The sequence below is a fragment of the Nematolebias whitei genome, chromosome 13 (assembly GCF_014905685.2).
Source record: "Nematolebias whitei isolate Nwh7 chromosome 13, NemWhi1, whole genome shotgun sequence".
NCBI classification, from domain to species: domain Eukaryota; kingdom Metazoa; phylum Chordata; class Actinopteri; order Cyprinodontiformes; family Rivulidae; genus Nematolebias; species Nematolebias whitei.
In genome coordinates, this window is record NC_056510.1 from 16,738,064 (window position 1) to 16,758,740 (window position 20,677).

Consider the following 20,677-nt stretch of genomic DNA (forward strand, 5'->3'; position numbering starts at 1 on the left):
AATAGATGTAATAGTATGGTTAATAGCAGCCATTGGAGGACTCATGTTACACACTCCTCCACTGCTCCACTGGCAACATTCTACTCTTGGTGAAAAATTATATTTTTAAAGGCCTAGCATTCCTTTTAAGGAATTCATATAACCCACCATTATTTATGCTCAAGCTTTAAAGTGAAATTATACCATACCTGTAGTTTTAGCTATTTAGGTCAAACCTTGAAAATTTAACTATGTGCAGATTCACTTATTTTTCACAATATCTCATGAGCTATTAGCACAGTCCCAACAGTTCTTTCTTTGATTTTATCTTTGAATGGTGTTCCTATTGAGTTTATCAATTCCTACTAATATTTTGGTATCTTGGTTGATTCATATTTCTTATTTAAGCTCCACGTGGAAAACTCGGTAAGAAAACTGAAAGTTAAATTGTTTTTCTTTTTTCAGAACTACATCCTATCTTAACTCTGAATGCTAGGAAACATCTTGTAACTGCAACTTTCCTTCCATCCATTGACTACGATGACATTTTTTACATGAACGCCCCTACAAGCAACTTGCAGATGCTGAACACTGTCTATCACGGTGTGCTAAGATTCATAACTGGCTGTAACTATCGTACACACTATTGCACCCTGTATTCACTGTTTACCTGGTTATCCTTAATGCAGACTCTCCCACTGGTACATTTTCATCTTTAAATCACTTCTCAGTTTCTTGCCTTCATACATCTCCTCCTACATGTCTCTGTGTTAGTGCAGCTACCACGTGCACTCCCAGGACTTCATTACCTGCAGTGTTCCCTCAATGCGGACTGAACTAGGCAAAAGGACTGTCTCCTACTCTGCTCCTGTTTCCTGGAATATCTTGCAAATATATCTGAAGCTCTCGACCTTAACCTCTCTAAATGGCTTCAAACACCTGCTAAGTTCATGGCAAAAACCAATGCAGACATGTTCCTGTTTTAGTATTTTACATCACTTTACAACCTAGCTGTTTTGTTTATTTTTATTTATTTTTTTATTATACCATTCTTTTTTTTTTTCTTCTCAGTGTATACGTTTTATTTTATGATTGTTTATTGTTGTCTTTGTTGTTTACTGTTGTCATCATTCTTTGTTAAAATCAGGTCTCTCTTGTAAATGAGTCCCCAAGGCTCAATAGGACTAACCTGCATAAATAAAGGTTGAATGAATATTAGCACTTACAATATGTTTTGTGCATAACTCCCAGATTAATCAATAACACAATTTAGCTCAGAATATTTAAATTTCATTAAGCGTTTGCCATTTGTGTGAAGGCTAAATTAGATTAGCTCAGGTGACTATTTTGTATTAGGCCAACCCGCAAAAGTAATCAATTGTGGTTGTACACTTACTTTCTAAAGGTTTCGATACAATATGTCCCATTGTTCATAAGATACTACTTTGTATTTTGATGACATACAAACAACTTCAACAGTTAATTCCTAAGTTTAATGCAAATACATTGCATAATGTGTTGTGCTCATGTGTATGTTAGAAAATATTATCAGCTATTCACATTACATTTTAGTTCAATGTCTATAAAGCCCAGTGAGTTATATTGTTTTGTTTGCAGTTGGCTGTGGCAGTCCTCTTGAACCATTTTGAGCCCAAAAGACAATAAATTGTATACATGTAGACATTAATTACTTTCTAAAAGTGTCATTAAAATGTAACCAATGGTTCAGGAATTTTATGACCAACAGAGTTGATTTGAAAAGTAAATGGAAACGTTTTTAAGATGGATCTTGTGTGGCCAGTCAAGCTTGATACATACTTTCTGAGAGCAAAGATATCGGTTATCACTTATGTGGCTGTGAGACGTTCTTTCTCGGATACATATTTGATACTGTAAAAGAAACAGAGGTATAGAACTCCTGGTATGCCCTCTCAGTACAGAACATCATGGAGAATGTGTCCCTGCACAGCCTAGTTGTTTCATATTTCCTCTCAGTTAGCACAGCCACAGAGAGCCACCAGTGTATCCATGCTATTTCAGTGGGTGGGAAAAAAAGGAAGTATCTTATTCCACAACATGACTATCTGTATACAATTTATTTGACTATTTTTGATGTTTTTCTGAAACATTTGTAGCTGTTTTTATTCTAACAGCTCTGGCTATCTGCTCCTCAGTGGAAGAGCTGAAACAAAATGAGCACATTGTAGTTTACCCACCTTTCAACATTAACACACCCACAAAGCTCTGATCAATCATGCAATACTTTGTGCATATGTCTGTGAAAAAGAGAGTTCTGCAAGGAGATTGTGCCCAAAGTGTTTTCTCAGAGGCCATGTGAGAACAAAATACATATTTTTGATTACACAAGTAAATCAACGAGAATAAATAACTTGGCAACTTGCAGAGTAAAAAATAAGTTATATTTTTGAGCTTAGTCACTACTGCCCCGTAATTTAGCTCACTGTCTATAATACAAACAGAGGCAGACAGAGTTTGCCAAATTCAGTTTATTGTGGTAGCCATCTTGAATTACACTTGACTCTGAAAGTTTATTAGTTCTAGACGTCTATTCAGTGATTTATTTTTTGACAGTTTCAATTAAAGTAGTCCTTCATTTATCACGGAGGATCCGTACCCGGAAGCCTTGTGTTAGGTGGAAAACCGCAAAGTAGGAATAGTAGTACAAGTAGTAAGTAGAAGTTAATTTTAGTATATATATATATATATATATATATATATATACACTATGTATATATAAAGGAGCTTTAAACCCTTCCCACACTATTGCAATATTTTAAACAATGTTTCTAAATTCTGAAAGCTCTAACAGAGCACAGAATGTCATGATTTCAGTACTGCCTCACTGCTCTCAGCCACTTGCAAGTGTTTTTGGCCACACTCATTTCTCCGCTCTGCACAGAGATCAGCTGCAGCCGGAAGTTTATCCTGTAGTATGGGCTGCACAAAGGTGCATGAGGAAGGTTTTTCTGAAGCTCTGTGCTGCACAAATGTGCAGCAGGTGCTAACTTATTTTAAATAATTTATTTTATACAAAAAATTCATACCGATTGCATGGCTCATCCATCAATCAGCAATTTGTGTGTCATGTCCAAGCTTATTTTGAAAAAAACACGATAGAGCAAGTCCGCAATAAATGAACTGCAAATGACTACTGTGCATCTCTTGTGATTAATGTAATATTTAGCTAACAGACAAACAAGGACCCTGATTGGTAACTCTAAATTGTCCCTAGGTGTGAGTGAGGGAGTGAATGGTTGTTTGTCTCTATGTGTCTCTGTGATGGACTTTAGACCAGTCCAGGGTGTCATGGGCACCAGTGACCCCAGCGACCCAAAAAGGAATATGTGGGTAAAGATAATGGATGTATGGACATTCTGCTTGTTTTTGAGTTTTCATTGTGTTATTCAGGTAGCTTAGCAACGCAGTGGTCAGAGCTGTTGCCTCACAGCATGAAGGTTGCTAGATTGCATCCTGACCTGGGTTCATTCTATGCTGAGTTTGCATTTCTCCTTGCACATGTGTGAGTTTTCTCTCTGGTAATGGTTCTTTTACAACCAAAATTATATGTTAGTTCTAAATGGCCCCTACGTGTGAGTGAAAGTGTGAATGGCTGTTTGCCTTATTTCTCTATGTGGCCTGGTGATGGATTTGAGACCTGTTTGAGGTGTATCCTGACTTTCACACAGTTATTTCTGGAGATATACACCTGCTCCCCTGCGACCCAAAAAGAAAAAGCGGGTAAGAAAAATGGATGGCAAAAAGACAGAAGTTTATTGTAGTTTTTAGTATAACTATATATTTGTATTGTGCATTATAAGTTGTTAAAATTAAAGGAAATATACCAAAGCATATATGTATTCTGTACATATACATATTTTAAATGGAACTAACAGGAACACCAACTATGCAACCTAGAACAATTGACAACATAGAGATCTAAAAAATTACTGTGAATATGGCATGGAAATGAAAGGTTAAAAAGGCAATACATCTGCCATAGACTACTTTAAAAATGGCCTCTTTATATCTTTAAATGTCTCGTCTGTGTTAAGCGATAGCCCAATAAAATGAAATAGTGTGGGATAGAGGGAGAGACAGGTGATGTAGCTTCCTCTTATGACCACAGAGGAAATCTCTAAAATTGAAGACAAAGGTCTTGCTGTCTCCACAGGGATCCAAGGAATCAGTTTTCTGACCCACTTGACTGTGCACATGCTCATGCTTTTTTTATTTTTTTTTACATGCACAGTCACTGAGTAGATTGGATGCCCAGAGTGTTCCTTGGCAGTAATACTAAGTTGCAATTTTAAGAAGAAGAAAAAGATAATCATGTCAAATCAATATGATTGTTAAGATGGAATTGAAACAAAGCATTTGCCATTGTTGTGCCTCCTTGCATGCTGCTTGCAAATCCTTTTTAGCAGTAAAAGTAAACAGTCTTACTGATTTTATAGATACTATATTTGAGAGTTTAAGGATGGAGGGTAGAGAATTACTCATAAAATCATGGGGAGGTTGCTCTGAACCTTTCCATTGTTGGTGCATGGTTGATCTTAGATGTGGAGGACTTTTTATGATGTTTACAATAATATTCAACCTTGTGAAAATTTACCAAAAAGGCTTCTGGCAAAAAATAAAATAAAATAAATAAATAAATCCCTGTGTAAAGGCTTATGTCTAAAAGCAAGTTGCCAGGATGGTGTGAAGAACATAATAAAGAACTAAATGCTTTCAGTCAATGTACAGACTCCAAATCTAATCCACTTGAGCAAACTGTGAGCAACTGTTACATACCTAACCCATGATAAAATGCTTGGGTAACAAAGGATTCAAAACCAAAATATTATTCTAACAACCCATGACAGGACACTCATTAAAAGTTTTAAAATAAATATATTAATAATTTAGGTTAATACAGTATATGAAATGTTGGTTAGTTTGTGCTTCTAGAATTGCGCCGCTCGGGGTGGCTGCATGTAGGAGAAGCTCTGTTACATTCATTCTGAGTTATTGCTTTTGAAAACTTTAATTCCTTTTATTTTTCTGGACATAAATCTCTTTTTTCGGACAACTATTTACTCTGGTATCAGATGCAGTGCAGCTGGAAGGATTTTTACTGAAACCTTTTTACTTTTAGTCATTTGTTATGATGCATAACCATGGCAACAAGGTGTTTTTTTTTTTTTTAAACAAACAGGAGCAGCGGATTAACATCTCAAAAGCTCATATATCTCAACTACAGCCCCAAATACTAAATGAGTTGAAAAGGAGGCGCCATGGAATAATTCCCATCAGCCTGGCGGGGGTGCTCGAGTACCTGACCGCCGAGATCCTGGAGCTGGTGGGAAACTCAGCTCGTGACAACGGGAGGACCAGGATCATCCCCTGGCACCTTCACCCGTCTGTCCGTGGTGACGAGGAGCTCAGCAGACTGCTGGGAGGAGTGACCATCTCTCAGGGAGGAATTCTGCCTGGCATTTGCGCAGTCATGCTGTCCAGGAGGACCGAGAGGCCCACCGGACCTGACAGCAAGCTGGATCCGGGTGGACAGGTCAGCCTCTGTGGCCCGATTCCTTGGATTTGTTGCAGGACATCCTTCCTGCCCACATCTATCAGCATCTAACAACTCTTGAATGAACCCAGCATGATGAGCTACAATAACACTTAATTTCCCTTTGGGATTAATAAAGTATTTTTGAATTGAATCAAATTGAATGATTTACACACCATAAACCCAACATATAAGGTAGTAGGATATTTTTTGTTTTATGTTTGATGTAGACCCACATATCAGTCATAATTCCAAACATTGTGTGGCTAACCACATATCTGGTAAGTCATTGCCATTATTCTTCCAACACTTGTTTTTCTTTTACTACATTTCATTATACTTTTTTTCATTCATATTTTTAATATCATCACCTTTCACTCTGTTCTTCTTTAGGAGCGATCTCCCATTTACTGTACATGTCAAAGAAAGAGACATAAAAGTCAGAGCAATTTTGACTCTAAGATAGTTGTGCAGAGTGCTCGACAAAAACCTATGTAATTACAGTAGTAGTCACTGGTCCATTAGTGATAAAGACTCAATGTCTCACATGGGTGGAGCTGGCACTGTCAGCGCATTCAATTCATGGTAAAAGCTGCAATTATACTAACAGACTCACTTTCTAAATTTCTGTTTCCTCGGTTTTGTTTTCTTTCCTTTTTTGATATACATTCTCCTTTCTTTCTACCTCTTTTTTTCTGCTTCTTTGTGCACACTTTGTCACTTTTGTGCAATGGGAAATTACCTGAATAACATGGTGTCATCAACTCAAAGAGCAATTAAGTAATTCTCTCATCTGGTTAAAGGATGAATATGAGGCATTGTGGGTAGAACAATATGACTCCACCACACCCCCCCCACTACCGAACCACTTGCATCTCCTCCATTCCACACATACACACACTTATTTCCAGTAAGTTTGTGAACAAGCTTTTATTAATCTTATTTTGTGTTTGTTTCTCAAAAAAAACACAGTTGTAACTTTGCAAGCCAAAATATAACTGCTGAGGTTTTTTTTTAAATTTTTTATTTTTTATTTGTTTGTTTGTTTGTTTTGATTTGCTTGTGCAAACATAAAAAAAAAACAAAAAAAAACTTGTTTTTGCTGCTATACGTTAGTTTGAGTTTATTCTGCCTAGGTACATTCACATGGCAATCAGAATGAAGGTGGTCAAGGCTCATTCTGAGAGGGAAGAAACAATTATTTCATTTTTTTGTTAAGGCAAATAAATATATATATATATATATATATATATATATATATATATATATATATACATGAAGAGGCTTCAACACAAATAAAATCATTTGCTTTGTTGTGGCATTTTTGGAAATGGACCTCTGTTCATATGTAAGAAGTTCAGACATACACATAGTACGAAAAAACAAATGTATAAAATGGAAGTTGTCAGGTTTTATACTTTTTTCTGGGTTGGCCTTGGTGAAATGGTATATACAGACACACGTGATATGTTTTATTATCTAAACAAAGGTTTTACACAAGTAAAAAAAAAAAACATTTTATCTCTTAAGTAAAAAGTCACTACATCCAACAACTGTCACGTTTTCCTTGTGAACATTGTCATTGCTTTACATTGCAAGCAGTGAATATTACTTTACGGTGCAGCTGTGGCTGATGGTTTGAGTCTTCGTCCTCCAATGTGAGAGTTGGGGGTTCGATTGCACCAGCATTCACATGCCAAAGTGTTCCTGGGCAAGATACTGAACCCCTCATTGCCTCGGGTGTGTGTCCCATCAGTGTATGAATGTGATAAAGCACTAATTAATCTCTACAGAATCAGATTAGCTTTGTATATATATAGTAAAGTGTTGTATGAATGGCTAAATGAGGGCACAGCTTGTAGTGTAAAGTGCTTTGAGTATCTTGATGAGATAAAAAGGCGCTATATAAGTACAGTCATTTACCATTTACATTTCTAATATTACATATATTACAATAGTACATAATGCATTGCTATTATGCAGATAAAGAGACACAAATATTAGATACTACTAACTTGTTTTCCAAATACACAATTTTACATTGCTTGCTTGAAATTCGTATATAGTTGTTCAGAAGTAATATGGTAAGTGGCTATCAGGCTAACCAAGTGAAAAGACTAATAACCACTGACAGTAACTTTGTTTTTGACATCTACTTCTTATTCTTTTCAAAATTAATTTTGCTTGCTTGGGTCAGGAATGCCCCAAAGCACTGATCACACATCACCATGCATGGTCTCCCTTGACCATTTTCTTTCCCAAAATGCATTGGTTAAATTGGTTGATGGCTAATCAACATTTAGCTCTGAGTGTGTTATTACACAGCAGTTGATGGATTGCACAATTAAATCCTGTGTCACTTGGCTTAATGGCTATGTAATTCTAATGAGATTTAATTTAAATAGTGACCAGTGAGTACAAGAAGAGCTCAGAGTGATATGGAGAAGGAAGCATTGGGATGCTAAATAATGTAAAAAAATAAAATAAAATAAAATAACAGAATCAAACAGGCATCATACATATTGCAGTGAGTTAATCTTGGGGGCAGCTGTGGCCAAGTGGTTAGAACAGTTGCCCACTTATGGGAGAGTTGGGGGTCCAATTCCACCAGCAGTCATATGCTGAAGTGTCCCTGGGCAAGACACTGAACCCCTCCATTGCCTCTGAAGTGTGTCCCATCATATATGAATGTGATCCAAAGCACTGATTTAGTCTCTACATATTCAGATTATCTTTGTATAGATATAGTACATAGTAGAGCATAGAGTGCTGAATGAATGGGTAAATGAGGACACAGATTGTAATGTAAAGCTCTTTGAGTATCTTGGTTAGATAGGAATGTGCTATATAAGTACAATCCATTTACCATTTAAATTATATGGGTGTCAAACTCACTTACATAATGGGGGCAAAATTAAAATCTTTAACAAAACTAAGGGCTGGTTTCAGAATCTACATTAATTCAAGTTACATACCCAACATCTTTTCTTGGTTGCAGGTTCCTCAACAAGAGTTTGATTGGTCGCATTTTATGTTCTCTGTTGCACTTTTGACATCATAATCAAATATTACTGAAATAAATAAATAAATACATAAATAAATAAATAAATAAATAAATAATAATAAAGTGATAAAAGTATTTTATATAAATAACATCTTGGGGGCCAGATAAGATGTCAACAAGGGCCGCATTTGGCCCCCGGGCCTTGAAATTGACACATGATTTAAAACAAACATACAGGTAGTATAATTAACATGTCGCTTAAATCCATGGAACCAGCAACACAAATTAGCTGGTTTGGATGCCATCTTCTTTTTTTTTTTAAATATATTTTATTTTCTCCTCTTTTTTTTACTTTCTTTTGTTTGTTTCGTCAGTGGAAGTTTCTGATATGGGCAATATAGGCAGCTGTCCAGGGCGGCATCTTGTTAAGTGTGGCACAAGTCCCCGACCCTGCCTTCGTCCTCCCTCTCTAAAATAAAAATAAAACACATTATTTCATACAGCCTGTCTAGCCAACATATCAGTTCCTTATCGCCAACTTGTGGAGAGTGGGCACCCTCCGCCAGGTGCAGGGCGGGTACCTGCTGCTGAGGTCTGACACATGTTGTGAAAGAAGGGGAGAGTGCGAAGAAAAAAACAACAACAACAACAAAAAAAAACATTCAGACCTTCTTTGAGAGTTGTGCAAATAATTATATAGCTTGATCAAAGTGCAATTGTTGTACACAGATTATCTTAAGTGTTCTATTTGTGCAATTGATAAATGCCTTATTTTAAATATATTTGTTTTCTACCGTGTTTATTGTTTGTATTTGTATTGTATACTTTTAAATTCAGGTTATACAATATTTATGTATCTTACGCTGTGTGTTTACAGTGTTGTTCGAGTTTATTCAATTTCAAGTTTTTCAATAATACATTCAAAGAAACTTTGGGTGTCTGTGATGGTACATGGTAATCTAAATGAAATGGCATGGTGAACTGTGTCCGTGTACCTAGGGGTGGGATGGGGGGAGTTGGGTGATTTGGGCTCTGGGGAGAATCCCACCCCCTGAACATAAATGATTAAGACTTTGTTTGTAATTATAATAATTAAGAATCAAATGCAAAAAAAACAAACACATTTTTTTTTTCTTGTGTTGAATCTTGTTGATAGAGTTTCCTTTTTTGCTGCAGTCTTTTGTTCTTTTTTTTTTTTATATATGTTTAGGGCAGCACGGTGGCACAACTGGTAGAGCTACTGCCTCTCAGCGAGCAGGTCCTTGGTTCAAACACATATAAAACACATTATTTCATACAGCCTGTCTAGCCAACATATCAGTTCCTTATCCCCCACTTGTGGAGAGTGGGCACCCTCCGCCAGGTGCAGGGCGTGTAGCTGCTGCTGAGGTCTGACACAGGTTGTGAAAGTCCAGGGGCCTTTCTGGGTGGAGTTTGCATGTTCTCTCCGTGCATGCGTGGGTTTTCTCCGGGTTCTCCGGTTTCCTCCCACAGTCCAAAAACATGCATGTTAGGCTGATTGGTAACTCTAAATTGTCCCTAGGTGTGAGTGAGAGAGTGAATGGTTGTTTGTCTCGTTTGTCTCTATGTGGCCCTGTGATGGACTTGCGACCCGTCCAGGGTGTACCCCGCCCCTCGCACAGTGATTGCTGGACATGGGCACCAGCGACCCCGTGACCCAAAATGGAATAAGCGGGTAAAGATAATGGATAGATGGATGGATAATATGTTTAGTTCTAGTTAGATATTCCATGTTTATAAGAAGGGTCATGTATTCAGTGTTTTGTGCTACTAAGTAGGCATGACTGCAGTGTGTATACTCTTGTCCTAAAACTATAATGTCAGAGTTTTTTTTTTTTTTTTTTAAGAACAGGTGTGGACATGTATCCTAGTATTACAATATGCGTTGATGGGACTGCTTTCAGACATTAGAGACGCAATCCAAAACATGGTCTATGTGTTAGCATGGTAGAGTTGCATGAAGATACCAAGTCTTACTTGACCATCTAGTCCAAAAATGGACTTAGTCACACAAGTTTCACTGGGTGAACATAGATTTCAATCCTCCAAAGAAGTTGGTTGATATAATTCACATTCAAATTTCTGCTTGCATATGTCTGGTAAAAAAGTGATGTTTGAAGGGAACAAAAAAATCATGGTGGGCTATTGTCACAACCTGGATCTGCTTCTCTTGTCCACTGCCTCATTTTATCTGGCAACGCAACACTATGATATGTGTGTAAATAAAATGAGTTAGGGAACTTGTGTGCATGTGTGTGTGTGTCAGAGAAAAAGAGAGAGAGTCTGTGTTGTACAGGTTTCAAAATAAGTCTGATTAGAAAACCAGTCAGCAAACTGTTTTTTTGCCCTGCAAAGGTTTGCAGGTCAAACAGGTCAGTTCCTTTTGAGAATTGTGGACTAGTACTTTTGAAGGATAACAAATAAAAATAAAGTTTCCCATTCTTCACTTTCTTTCAAACTACATTTAACCTCACACCTTATTTTATTTCAACACTATGCCCGCTCCAAATGTTTCGCCAAGACAACTAAAACAAAAACTGTAGTTTTAAACCCAGATTTAAAGAGGAGGACGATCTAAAATCGTTTGAAACAGTTTATGACTAGAAGCTTGGTAGAAAATCTTATAGATGCAGATGCCACAAATAGTTTAGTTGATGAATGGGGATTTAATAGGAGTATTGCCATGGCAAAGAGATGTTTTTCTGATGTCATATTTCACCCACTAACATATTCAGTCTTAAACATATTGAGACACATACAAATGAAACTGTACAAGAATAAAACACAGACCTGACAATGTCAAACTCTGACTATCAACTACTGCATCTTTTCTACACAACAATGAAAAGTCATTCATTTTCAGGGGCCACTGCCCTATATCTTACACATTAATCTTTTTCACAGGCATGTGGCATGCTATACATTTGGAAACAATTGCAGGTAACAGAAGAAACCAGTCTACATTTCCTTTTTGGAGAAAAAAAATATATGTATATATTGTATACAATTCCATAGACTATGTTGAAAACATTGCAACCTAGGTTTGGCTTTAAGGTGCATTTAACTCAAGAATATAATTTCCACATACATTACAGAGTAAAGTTATTAGTGTCAAATGTAAAACCAACAGAAAAATAAAGTTGAGGTAAACTTGGAGATATTTCTAAATATATTGTGTTAGCTAAAGAATGCTCCTTTGAACAGTGCGGAAGTCCATGGTCAAACTCTTTCACCCCATTATTCCACACTAACCATTCTCCTCAGGACTTCACGCTGTCAGTGGTGTCACTTCCAACCCCACACTGTCCTTCTTTGCGTCAAATTAAAGTGATGGAAATGAACTTGAGTAGACACTAATTGCAACTGTCAATCCAATCTAGGTCGGGGCTGAAAAACAGGGGCTCCCTAGCACTTCATCAGTCTTCATTAATATTGAAGGAGTTTGCTAAGGAGCATGGGGCCAACGTAATCTGCACCAATCTTACAGTGCATCGGAAATTAGGAAGTTGGGGAGGGCAGTGATGGTGCCCAAGGGACAAATCTGCCAGTCAAAAAGAAATATGAAGAAGATGTCAGAAGACAGGGACAGACTCCCTCAAAATATGTTGTTCTTCAACTTTATTTAAAGTGGAAAAAAATAATAATAAATAAAACACAACATCATATGTAGATTTTTTTTTTATTGATTGCCTGTTAACAGTAATAAAAATATCAGTTATTAGAATCCTTTTTTTATTTTTTATTTTTTACGTATTTAATCATATTTGCTCTTTGTTGTTTTGTTTTATTTTGAAATTGTTTCCTCTGTCCTCACCTGCTACTCATCTAATTATCATCCGGTCTGCACTCACTTTTGTAATTCTCCCTCCCAGTTTACATACTTCCACCTCACTTTTTTAAACACTGTTTCTAGAGTCTTTGTTGCAATCCCAGGATTTCCAGAGCTCCTGTAGTTTGTTTGTCCTGCCTCTCTTAATTTACTATTGCATGTTAAGTTTTTTTTTTCCACATTCTCCTCTACACGAATGTCTATATTCTGTATCCTCTATAGACAATCACCTGACATCAGTAGCAGATTTACAAACAGCAATTATTTCCAAATCACTGAGCTCATTACACACATACAAATAAAGACTAATATGATCTCTGTTGGGAAGGCATTGCAATTTTAAAGCATACACCTGACTGGTTTATGCCCTAACACTAGGACTTGTGATATGTAGAATCATCAATTTAAGATCAGTTTATTATGATCACAGATGAATTTTGCAATAATTCATATGCATTACTTTTAAAAATTGTCCTTGCATTTATGATTTACTAATGTAGTTTATGACAAACAACAACAAACAAGATAATTACTCCTCAAAAGAGGTGTTTTTAAAGTGCTCTTTAAAATTGAAATATAACAAAGAAAGACTATGAGCCCCACAAAAGCATAACATTATTGTTACATTACAACATATTAAATCAGATTACAATGTGATATCAATATATTTTTTATCCTTCACATGCATGCTATTTTGTATTATTACTTAAATAACCTATTAGTAATTTAGTGGAGGAAATATGGATTTTAATTTTTTTTTTTTTTTTTTTTCCAAATCTGACTGGTAACACTATAGACAAACCTTGAAATTATGTTAAGTGGCCATAAATTGGGCTGGTTCTAGTATCCATTCAGCAACTCTGAACTCTGGCTGACATTAAGAATATAGAAAGATAAATGGCTCAGGCTAAATTGCCAGTAGCCTCCTCGTACTTGTGTTACATGAGCATACGATTCCCTTAAGCAAAATGTTTGTGCACTCCCCAAACCCCGTTAACCCACGGCTGGCCTCTTCACTATAAAAGGTCAAGCCAACTGAGACTGAAACTGCAGAAAGAGAATGCTCTTACTGCTTACAATATTATGTAATACTTTCAACATGCACTAGCATTTATTGAACTGAACACAAAGTAAATGGGTTTGTGTGTAGAAATCAACCTCTGAATTTTCAAGACACTGGTTTGTTCATACTGAAGTTACAAGATGTCTTTAACCTTTAGTCAGCCATTAGTCTATTCCTGCTCACTGGTGCACATGTTGTGGTCTCCATCTGGTGAGCATCACTGTGACAGCTGGGAGCTATTTAACAAGTGTAGGGTCAAGCATAAAATGCACTGAAAAGTAACTATGGAACAAGATTAAAAAAAAGAGACCATAATTTCCTAAACGCCCCATTCATTGTGTCAAACACTAGATTGACAGCATTTTTTTTTTTAGATGTTTAAACTATTTTTTGTTTTCTTTTACAATAGACATTGTATCACATACAGTGAAAGACTACAAATGCAGATGTAAGAAAAGTAAAACAAAACAAATTAAATATCCAGATGCATGCTCAATAATCTAGGTAGAAAAAAATATTAAAGTTAAATCAGGTCCTCTGGATGGATTCTTCTGGTTGAAATGTTCCACCTTTAATCCACAAGTCTTTGCCAGTCTGAGGAGCTGCAACAAATATAACATATTATAACTCATTGTCTCCACTATGAGATGGTGCTATTTATAAGACTGAGTTTGTTGCAGCTCCTCAGACTGACAAAGTCTTTTGGATAAAAGACGAAACGTTTCAACAAGAAGAATCCATCCAAACGACCTGCCTTAACTTAGTTAGAAAACAAACATAATCTTTTAGAACAGCATTTTTATTTTTATTTTGTATTAGTTCTGGTCGTCTTGCACTTGATTGTTGCACGAATGCAAGAGTTATTATTGAGTGAAATGTTTCAGTGTCAACACAAAATGTGCCACTATGACTGTTTCTTTGCAAGACTGCAAAGAGGGGAAATATGGGGGTGGGGGTGTCAAACTTTATGATCACAAAGCTGTTTGTGAGCTCAATAACGTGACATGATAAAAAAAAGGATAAAAAAACAAAATGTAAGCATTTCTTTTGCCTTTTACAAAGTATCTCACAAACGGTGACGTTAATGTGTGAATGACTCAAAATTTAATTCTTGGTAAGGGAATATAACGTGTGAAGTGCATTTAACAAAAGCAAACGTGGTTATGGAAAAGTCACATGTGATTAAAGCTGACTGCCAAACTGTTGGTAACAATGTGCATATGTGAAATGGGGTAAAAACCTCTTTGCCGAAACGCAGTTATTAATCACCGTGCAAGCGTTGATTCATCTGTCGTGGTGGCAGTTTGGAAGATGGACTCTGTTTACTGCTGAAGCTATCTGAGGGGCTTTGGGAGGCAGCCATCAATCTCCTGGCTATCTTCAAAAGGAGCCAATGCACAGGCATCAGTTTCAATCACCTCACAATAACAGGTGGTATGTTAAGCTCCTGCACAATAGTTTTTTTTTTTGTTTTTTTTTCAAGGTTATTTTTTTTTTTTTCTCTCCCTGGGGAAGTGTGTTATTAATGTGTCTTCTCATAATAATAATATCCCCTAAAAATACACACTGCACCCTGCCTTTTGGCTCCCTTGCTGTTTGGCACCTCATGTTTCTAATTAGCATCTTCAATTAACCCATTTTAATTGTGAACCGTAGAAAGGTGGACGACCTCAGCAAGTCTGTGCCATAGGGAGATATTTTGTAAATTGCTGGTGCTATAATATAGGCATCTAAAGAGAGGATTGTACTAATGGACTTTCAACCTCAACCTTTAAATATGCCCTTTATGTAATGCTAGCTTGTACAGGTGACATTGAGGAACGGTACAGGAAAACTGCAACAGAGGTGAGGGTATAGTTTAAATGTGCAAATTAGCTTTGTGTGGCTGAACAACAATAACACATGGTTTTGAAATTAGCTTCCTGTACACATACAAATACACAAATAAAAAAGCATGCAGCCAAAATTACTTTCAAATCCAAGTGAGTAAGCCCCATTGCCCCTGCAGGAGTCCAGTAGTAGCAGTTAAACCCTTATTGCTCCCTCTTTCTTAATATAATCTTGGTTAGTTTTACACAGATGTTTTTGTAGTGCTTTGCACAGTAGAAAAGAATGGTCTGTTTTGTTTAGGTGTTCTTCTTTTGTATTTTTGTTCACACAAATGCGATAAAAAAGGAAAACATCTTGTCTTTTATGTAAACAAATCATTCTGCCAATTTGACTTAAAACCACTGCTATAGAGACGGCATATACAAACAATTGTTGTGTTTGAGGGGGTCCTGGATGCAAGGGGAGGGAGACAGACTGCCGTTTTTGCAAAGTCTCCATAGTCCAGTTCATTCTCACAGCAATATTGGTCCAATAAGGCAGTCAGCACTTTGGCTTGACACCACGGGAGCTCTCATGCCCCCCAGATAGACTGAAATCAATTGGAGGTGGATGGTGTTAGCAGTGCAGAGTTTCAGCACAGATGGTTGTTGTTTGTTAGATGTGTAAGTCTGATATAGGTCAGTAGATTTCCTCAAAAAATAAAATAACAACAACAACAACAAAAAAAAGACTATTTGTCCTAAAGAAATTTCTCAGTGATAGCTTTACAACTTGGTATTACAAGACTGTTACTACTCTGGCCTCAGTAAATTCAAGATCATGGTCACATAAATGTGTGTGTTATTTAACCAGATTAAAAGTATTGTATACAGTAGGTAAAAAAAAGGTAAAATATTATTCTGACATGCCTAAAATACACCTGTATTTATAGTCCCATGTTGGTTTGGTTCATGACTACACTGTTTGTTTTAACAAATAAAATAATACAATTGTAAATGTAATAATAATAATAATAAATATTATATATTTAATAAATAAAAATGTAATTTTATTTAAAAAAACGGTATGGCATAATAAAAAGTATGAAGGTTCTTTGATTTAACAAATGTGTTTGTATCATTTTTTTTTTCTATGATTAATGTTCACTCCAATTCAAAACAAGCACAAAAAAAAAAAGTGTCAAGTTATTTGGAGTTTGAATATGCTGTGCTTATTCCAATGGTGCAAGAACATAATGAGACACACTGAGGAAAAAAAAAAAAAAAAAGACTGATTACCCCTGATTAAACCAATGTTCCTCCCTGCTTATTATTTGAACTTTAGACACTGATCCAAGCATTGATTGGTTAAAAAATATCCATGAACTTGCCATTTTGTCTATAGACAAGAATGTCATTGAGAAAGCAGTGATGAAAAAGTTTACTTTTTATTTTTGCTTCTTTTTATAATTGCATGAGTAATGTGCATATTTACTCCCTGAACAGCTTGTGTAAACTTACATCTTTAAACTTGGATAGAAATATAAAACAGCTTCTGCAAGTTAATTCAGACTCTTAGTGGGGGTATATGGTCTTGCTTGATTTTTATTTATTTTGTTACTTGTCATGATTTGCTTGTAATATACAGTATCTGTGGACACAAAAATCTAGCAAGACAAAAGTTTTAGCTTTTCAACAACCAGTACACATAAATTGTCTATATTTAAACATACCAAAAGTTTTAGTTTACTTCATTAGTTTGCTCTTTTCTTACTCTGAGGAAGGTGAGATCCCGACTGCGGTCGATGCTTGTGATCTCAAGGTTGCCCATTACGACTTCACAGTTCTCATAGTATTTCCTCAAGGTGCGATACTGTTGCTCCAGGTCCGACAGCGTGCTTAGCTTGTTCTCTGTACCAGCGCATACTGTAAAATATGACAAGCACAAAAAACAAATTTACTTATTTTTATTTTTTTTATTTTTTTTTATAGCTGCTCTAGACAAATCTGGATTTTGTTATTTTTTAAATAGACCACTTGTTTAAATAATCACTGAAGTCCAATACTAGTTTAGCACAACAAAAACTGAAAAGAATGCTTGAAAATGGACCAAAGATACAACACTGTGTTGAACATCTTTCTGTATAAGTGAGTATATAAACAAATTTGGAACACATTTTGGAATCTAAAATTTCAATTTTGTGCAGGGGTAGTGAAAGTCTTTGTGTAGATGTGTAGATGCACATGCTTATGTTGTTATTTAAGTAATACTTTTTTTAGATATTTAGTGTGGTATATCCAGTCCATAGTTACTGTGCAAACATGCAAGGCCCCATCCCTCACTCCATCAGACCTTGACATCCACAAACTCTTTAATATCTAACTTGGTTGCTCACTTGATATGTAATTAAACAGGCTCATCTCCACACCGACATCTTACACACCCATGACAACACAAACCATCTGCCCAGTCAGCTGGTGTTACCTAACCTTGCATAAAAGCACACACATTTGTCGTTTGCTGCATGGAAATATGCCTAAGATTTTATTTTTAGACAACCGGAATTTGCAATTGTAACAGCAACACTATGTATTCACATAAATATGTGTATTATTTCTTCATTTTCAGTGTTTCTGGTGTTTTCTCCAAAGCTTATTTAGTGAAATCATTACATTTGCAGGCTAGATTTGGATGATCCTATTCATTCTTCTGATACAAAAGTAAAATTTGTATTACCATGGTGGTGCGGCTTCCCCATCTGCACCATTCTCTTGCTGACAGAGAAGCCATCACAGTGGCAGAAGGGTGACGGGTCCCTCCCTGAGTCTTGTCACACTGTCACCCATGAGCTGTTACCCTTTTCTCTGAACACCTCCACCTTGAAAGATCTTTACCAGCGCTTTGCATTTTAATCTAAATCCAAGAGCTATACTGAGCTCCCAGTATTATACAGTGCACTCTACCCTTATGCTTGCAGTAATATAAGCCAAACTTATTTATTTTTTCTTCCCAGACCCACACGAATAATGTAGGAAAAAAAAAAAAGAAAATCTAATTCCATTTGTTATTTTTCCCCACTTTTCTGCTAAACAACAAATACACAAGCCAAAAGATGATTCAGCCTTGGAGCAACACAAGCTTTAGAGACAAACGGGATTGTTTTTTTTTTTTTAAATACTTCCACATCTAAGCAGATATTAGACAAGTGGAGCCATTCCAATGCGACCAGGACAATACCCATGTGAACAGGTGCTGATTGGCTGCGTTGCACAGAGCATACTGTGGTGCTCAGGAATGATATACGGCAGACCTGGGTGTTTTCAATAACAGTTAGCGTGGGCTAGAGGGGAGCGGGCAGAGGTAGGGAAGGGTCATAAAGTGAGGATAGGTGTAATAAACTGTTATTGCACCCTTGGGGCAGGGCACTGAAATTAGAAGAAAGGGGCATTGTGGCATGTGATGTCTGGTGAAATTTACTTTTATACCCATGTTTTTTGTTTTTTTCCCCAAAGTTGGCTTAAGCAAGCCTGCAGACTTTTAAAACATGCTTGATGGAATATGAATATGAAGTGCATGCATTTTAGATACAATGCATGTGATAAACATAAATGAGTATGCACATGTCAAATATCACCTAATAATGGTTAAATATCTGAAAACAGCACCAAATTGTATTTGTTTTCGTTATATCAATGTTGAATGGTAAAGGTTTTATGTTGGAAACAAACAAAACAGCATAAACGTTGACCTCTAAGTTTTGGATGTTGTTTTTTTTATTTATCTATCTGGACCAATCTTTGTTGGAGAGTGTCTAACCTCTTTCTATCCAAAGACACATGCTGTGTTGATTTGGATTCTACAAAGTACGTGGTGATATAAATTATCATATCCATCTCATTTTTAAAATAAGGGAGCCAAATCAGGAATGGTGTGACAGATAGGTGTAAAGGAAAATGCAATGTACTTTCACACACGATACCTGAATTTGAAATCAGAGTGAATAGGTCTCTGCTTTTTAAACAAACTGTGGATAAATGTTTTACAAAATGTTCACTTTTCGACCATAATTGGTAGTTTTTGTTTTTGCCTAGCCATCTGTTAAGCTGCAAAATGCTTACAATAAATTTCACATTCGTATAAGCTCCACTTTGAATAAATGCAATAAGAACAGCATTTTTACGTATTTGTAAATACAGTATATTTCACTTCCAGTTAACATTATTAAGTGTGTATTTTGCATCCACTTCAAATGTTATCAGCCAATAAATGGCCGTTATTAGTTGTTATCATCCCCATATGTAGCAGTCAGACTACCCCCCCCCCCCCCAGTGGGTTTAAAGACACATTGTTAGTGTTGTTAGCACTGACGATGGGCTAAGTTGTTAGTGTTATTAGTGATAATAATAGGCTCACATGGTTAAGTTCGGAGTAAAGGGTCTGGGTTAGATTTGGGGACAAGTGTGGTCCTCTGGATCAGGTGTAAGGTTAGGTTTAGGAAAAGGGTTACATAAGCTGAAAAACAAACAAAAAAATAATAAACTTATTGGTTTACCCACGTGCAACGCTGCATATTATCAGTGATAACAACGATAATAATGTCCCTTTAAACCTACTAGGAGGTAGGTAGGACAGTCTGAACACTAACGATTAGGATGATAACAACTAATAACGGATCATTTAATGGACTGATAGCATCCAAAGCCACTGAATTTCAACAGTTACTGTCTCTCCCATAGATGTTGCATCAAATAAATGTGAGGGGGATGTGTCATTTACGAGATTAGCTTCTGCTTAATTAGAAGAAGAAGAAGAAGACGTGATGCAGACTGAGTGGCAATCATCCAAATGGTTAGCAGTTTAGTGTTAGCAGTATAGCGTTAGCTGTTTAGCGTTAGCAGTTTAGCATTAGTCTCTGCTATTTTTATTTATTTATTTATTTTACTTGTTTAGCGATTTAGCTTTAGCAAAGCAATTTTTTTAAAATTTTATTTTGTGGAATATGGGTTAGGGAAGTTAACTTTTTGGTTAGCTGTGTCCATCACTGCCCATTTTCTTATATGGCTTTGAATTTTAGACCATGTAGAACTCAAATGCAATTTTCTTTTTAATATTTCTTTTTTATTTGTTTACCTAATTAGGATCATTTTAACTTGTGATTTAAAAGAAACATCACAAACAAATAAAAGCAAAAGGAAAATCTGAAACTCTGCTCTTGCTTTCAGGAGGTGTTCACTGCCAAGTGAACTACAACAAAACCATCTGTGCTGTTTAGAGCATACATGAGATGTTGCAGATTTACTGCAAAGCTTGGCAATCCCAGTAGTGACATATCTCGTTGTGGGTTCATGAACATGAATAGGTTGTAAATAAAAGACCAAGATGTGATTCCTCCTCTCTAGC

The 20,677-nt window shown here is 36.2% G+C and overlaps 1 protein-coding gene across 1 annotated transcript in view; it reads right to left on the reverse strand.

Annotated features, from left to right (window-relative positions):
- erbb4b (erb-b2 receptor tyrosine kinase 4b) overlaps positions 1-18,044 on the reverse strand; it is a 161,424-nt gene extending 143,380 nt beyond the window's left edge. Inside the window, exons 1-2 of the mRNA XM_037686139.1 lie at positions 18,014-18,044; positions 17,051-17,226 (exon numbers count right to left, since the gene is read on the reverse strand). Coding sequence (XP_037542067.1) covers positions 17,051-17,226; positions 18,014-18,044 — 207 coding nt within the window. The remainder of the gene's footprint in view (positions 1-17,050; positions 17,227-18,013) is intronic.
- Positions 18,045-20,677: the final 2,633 nt, after the last annotated feature.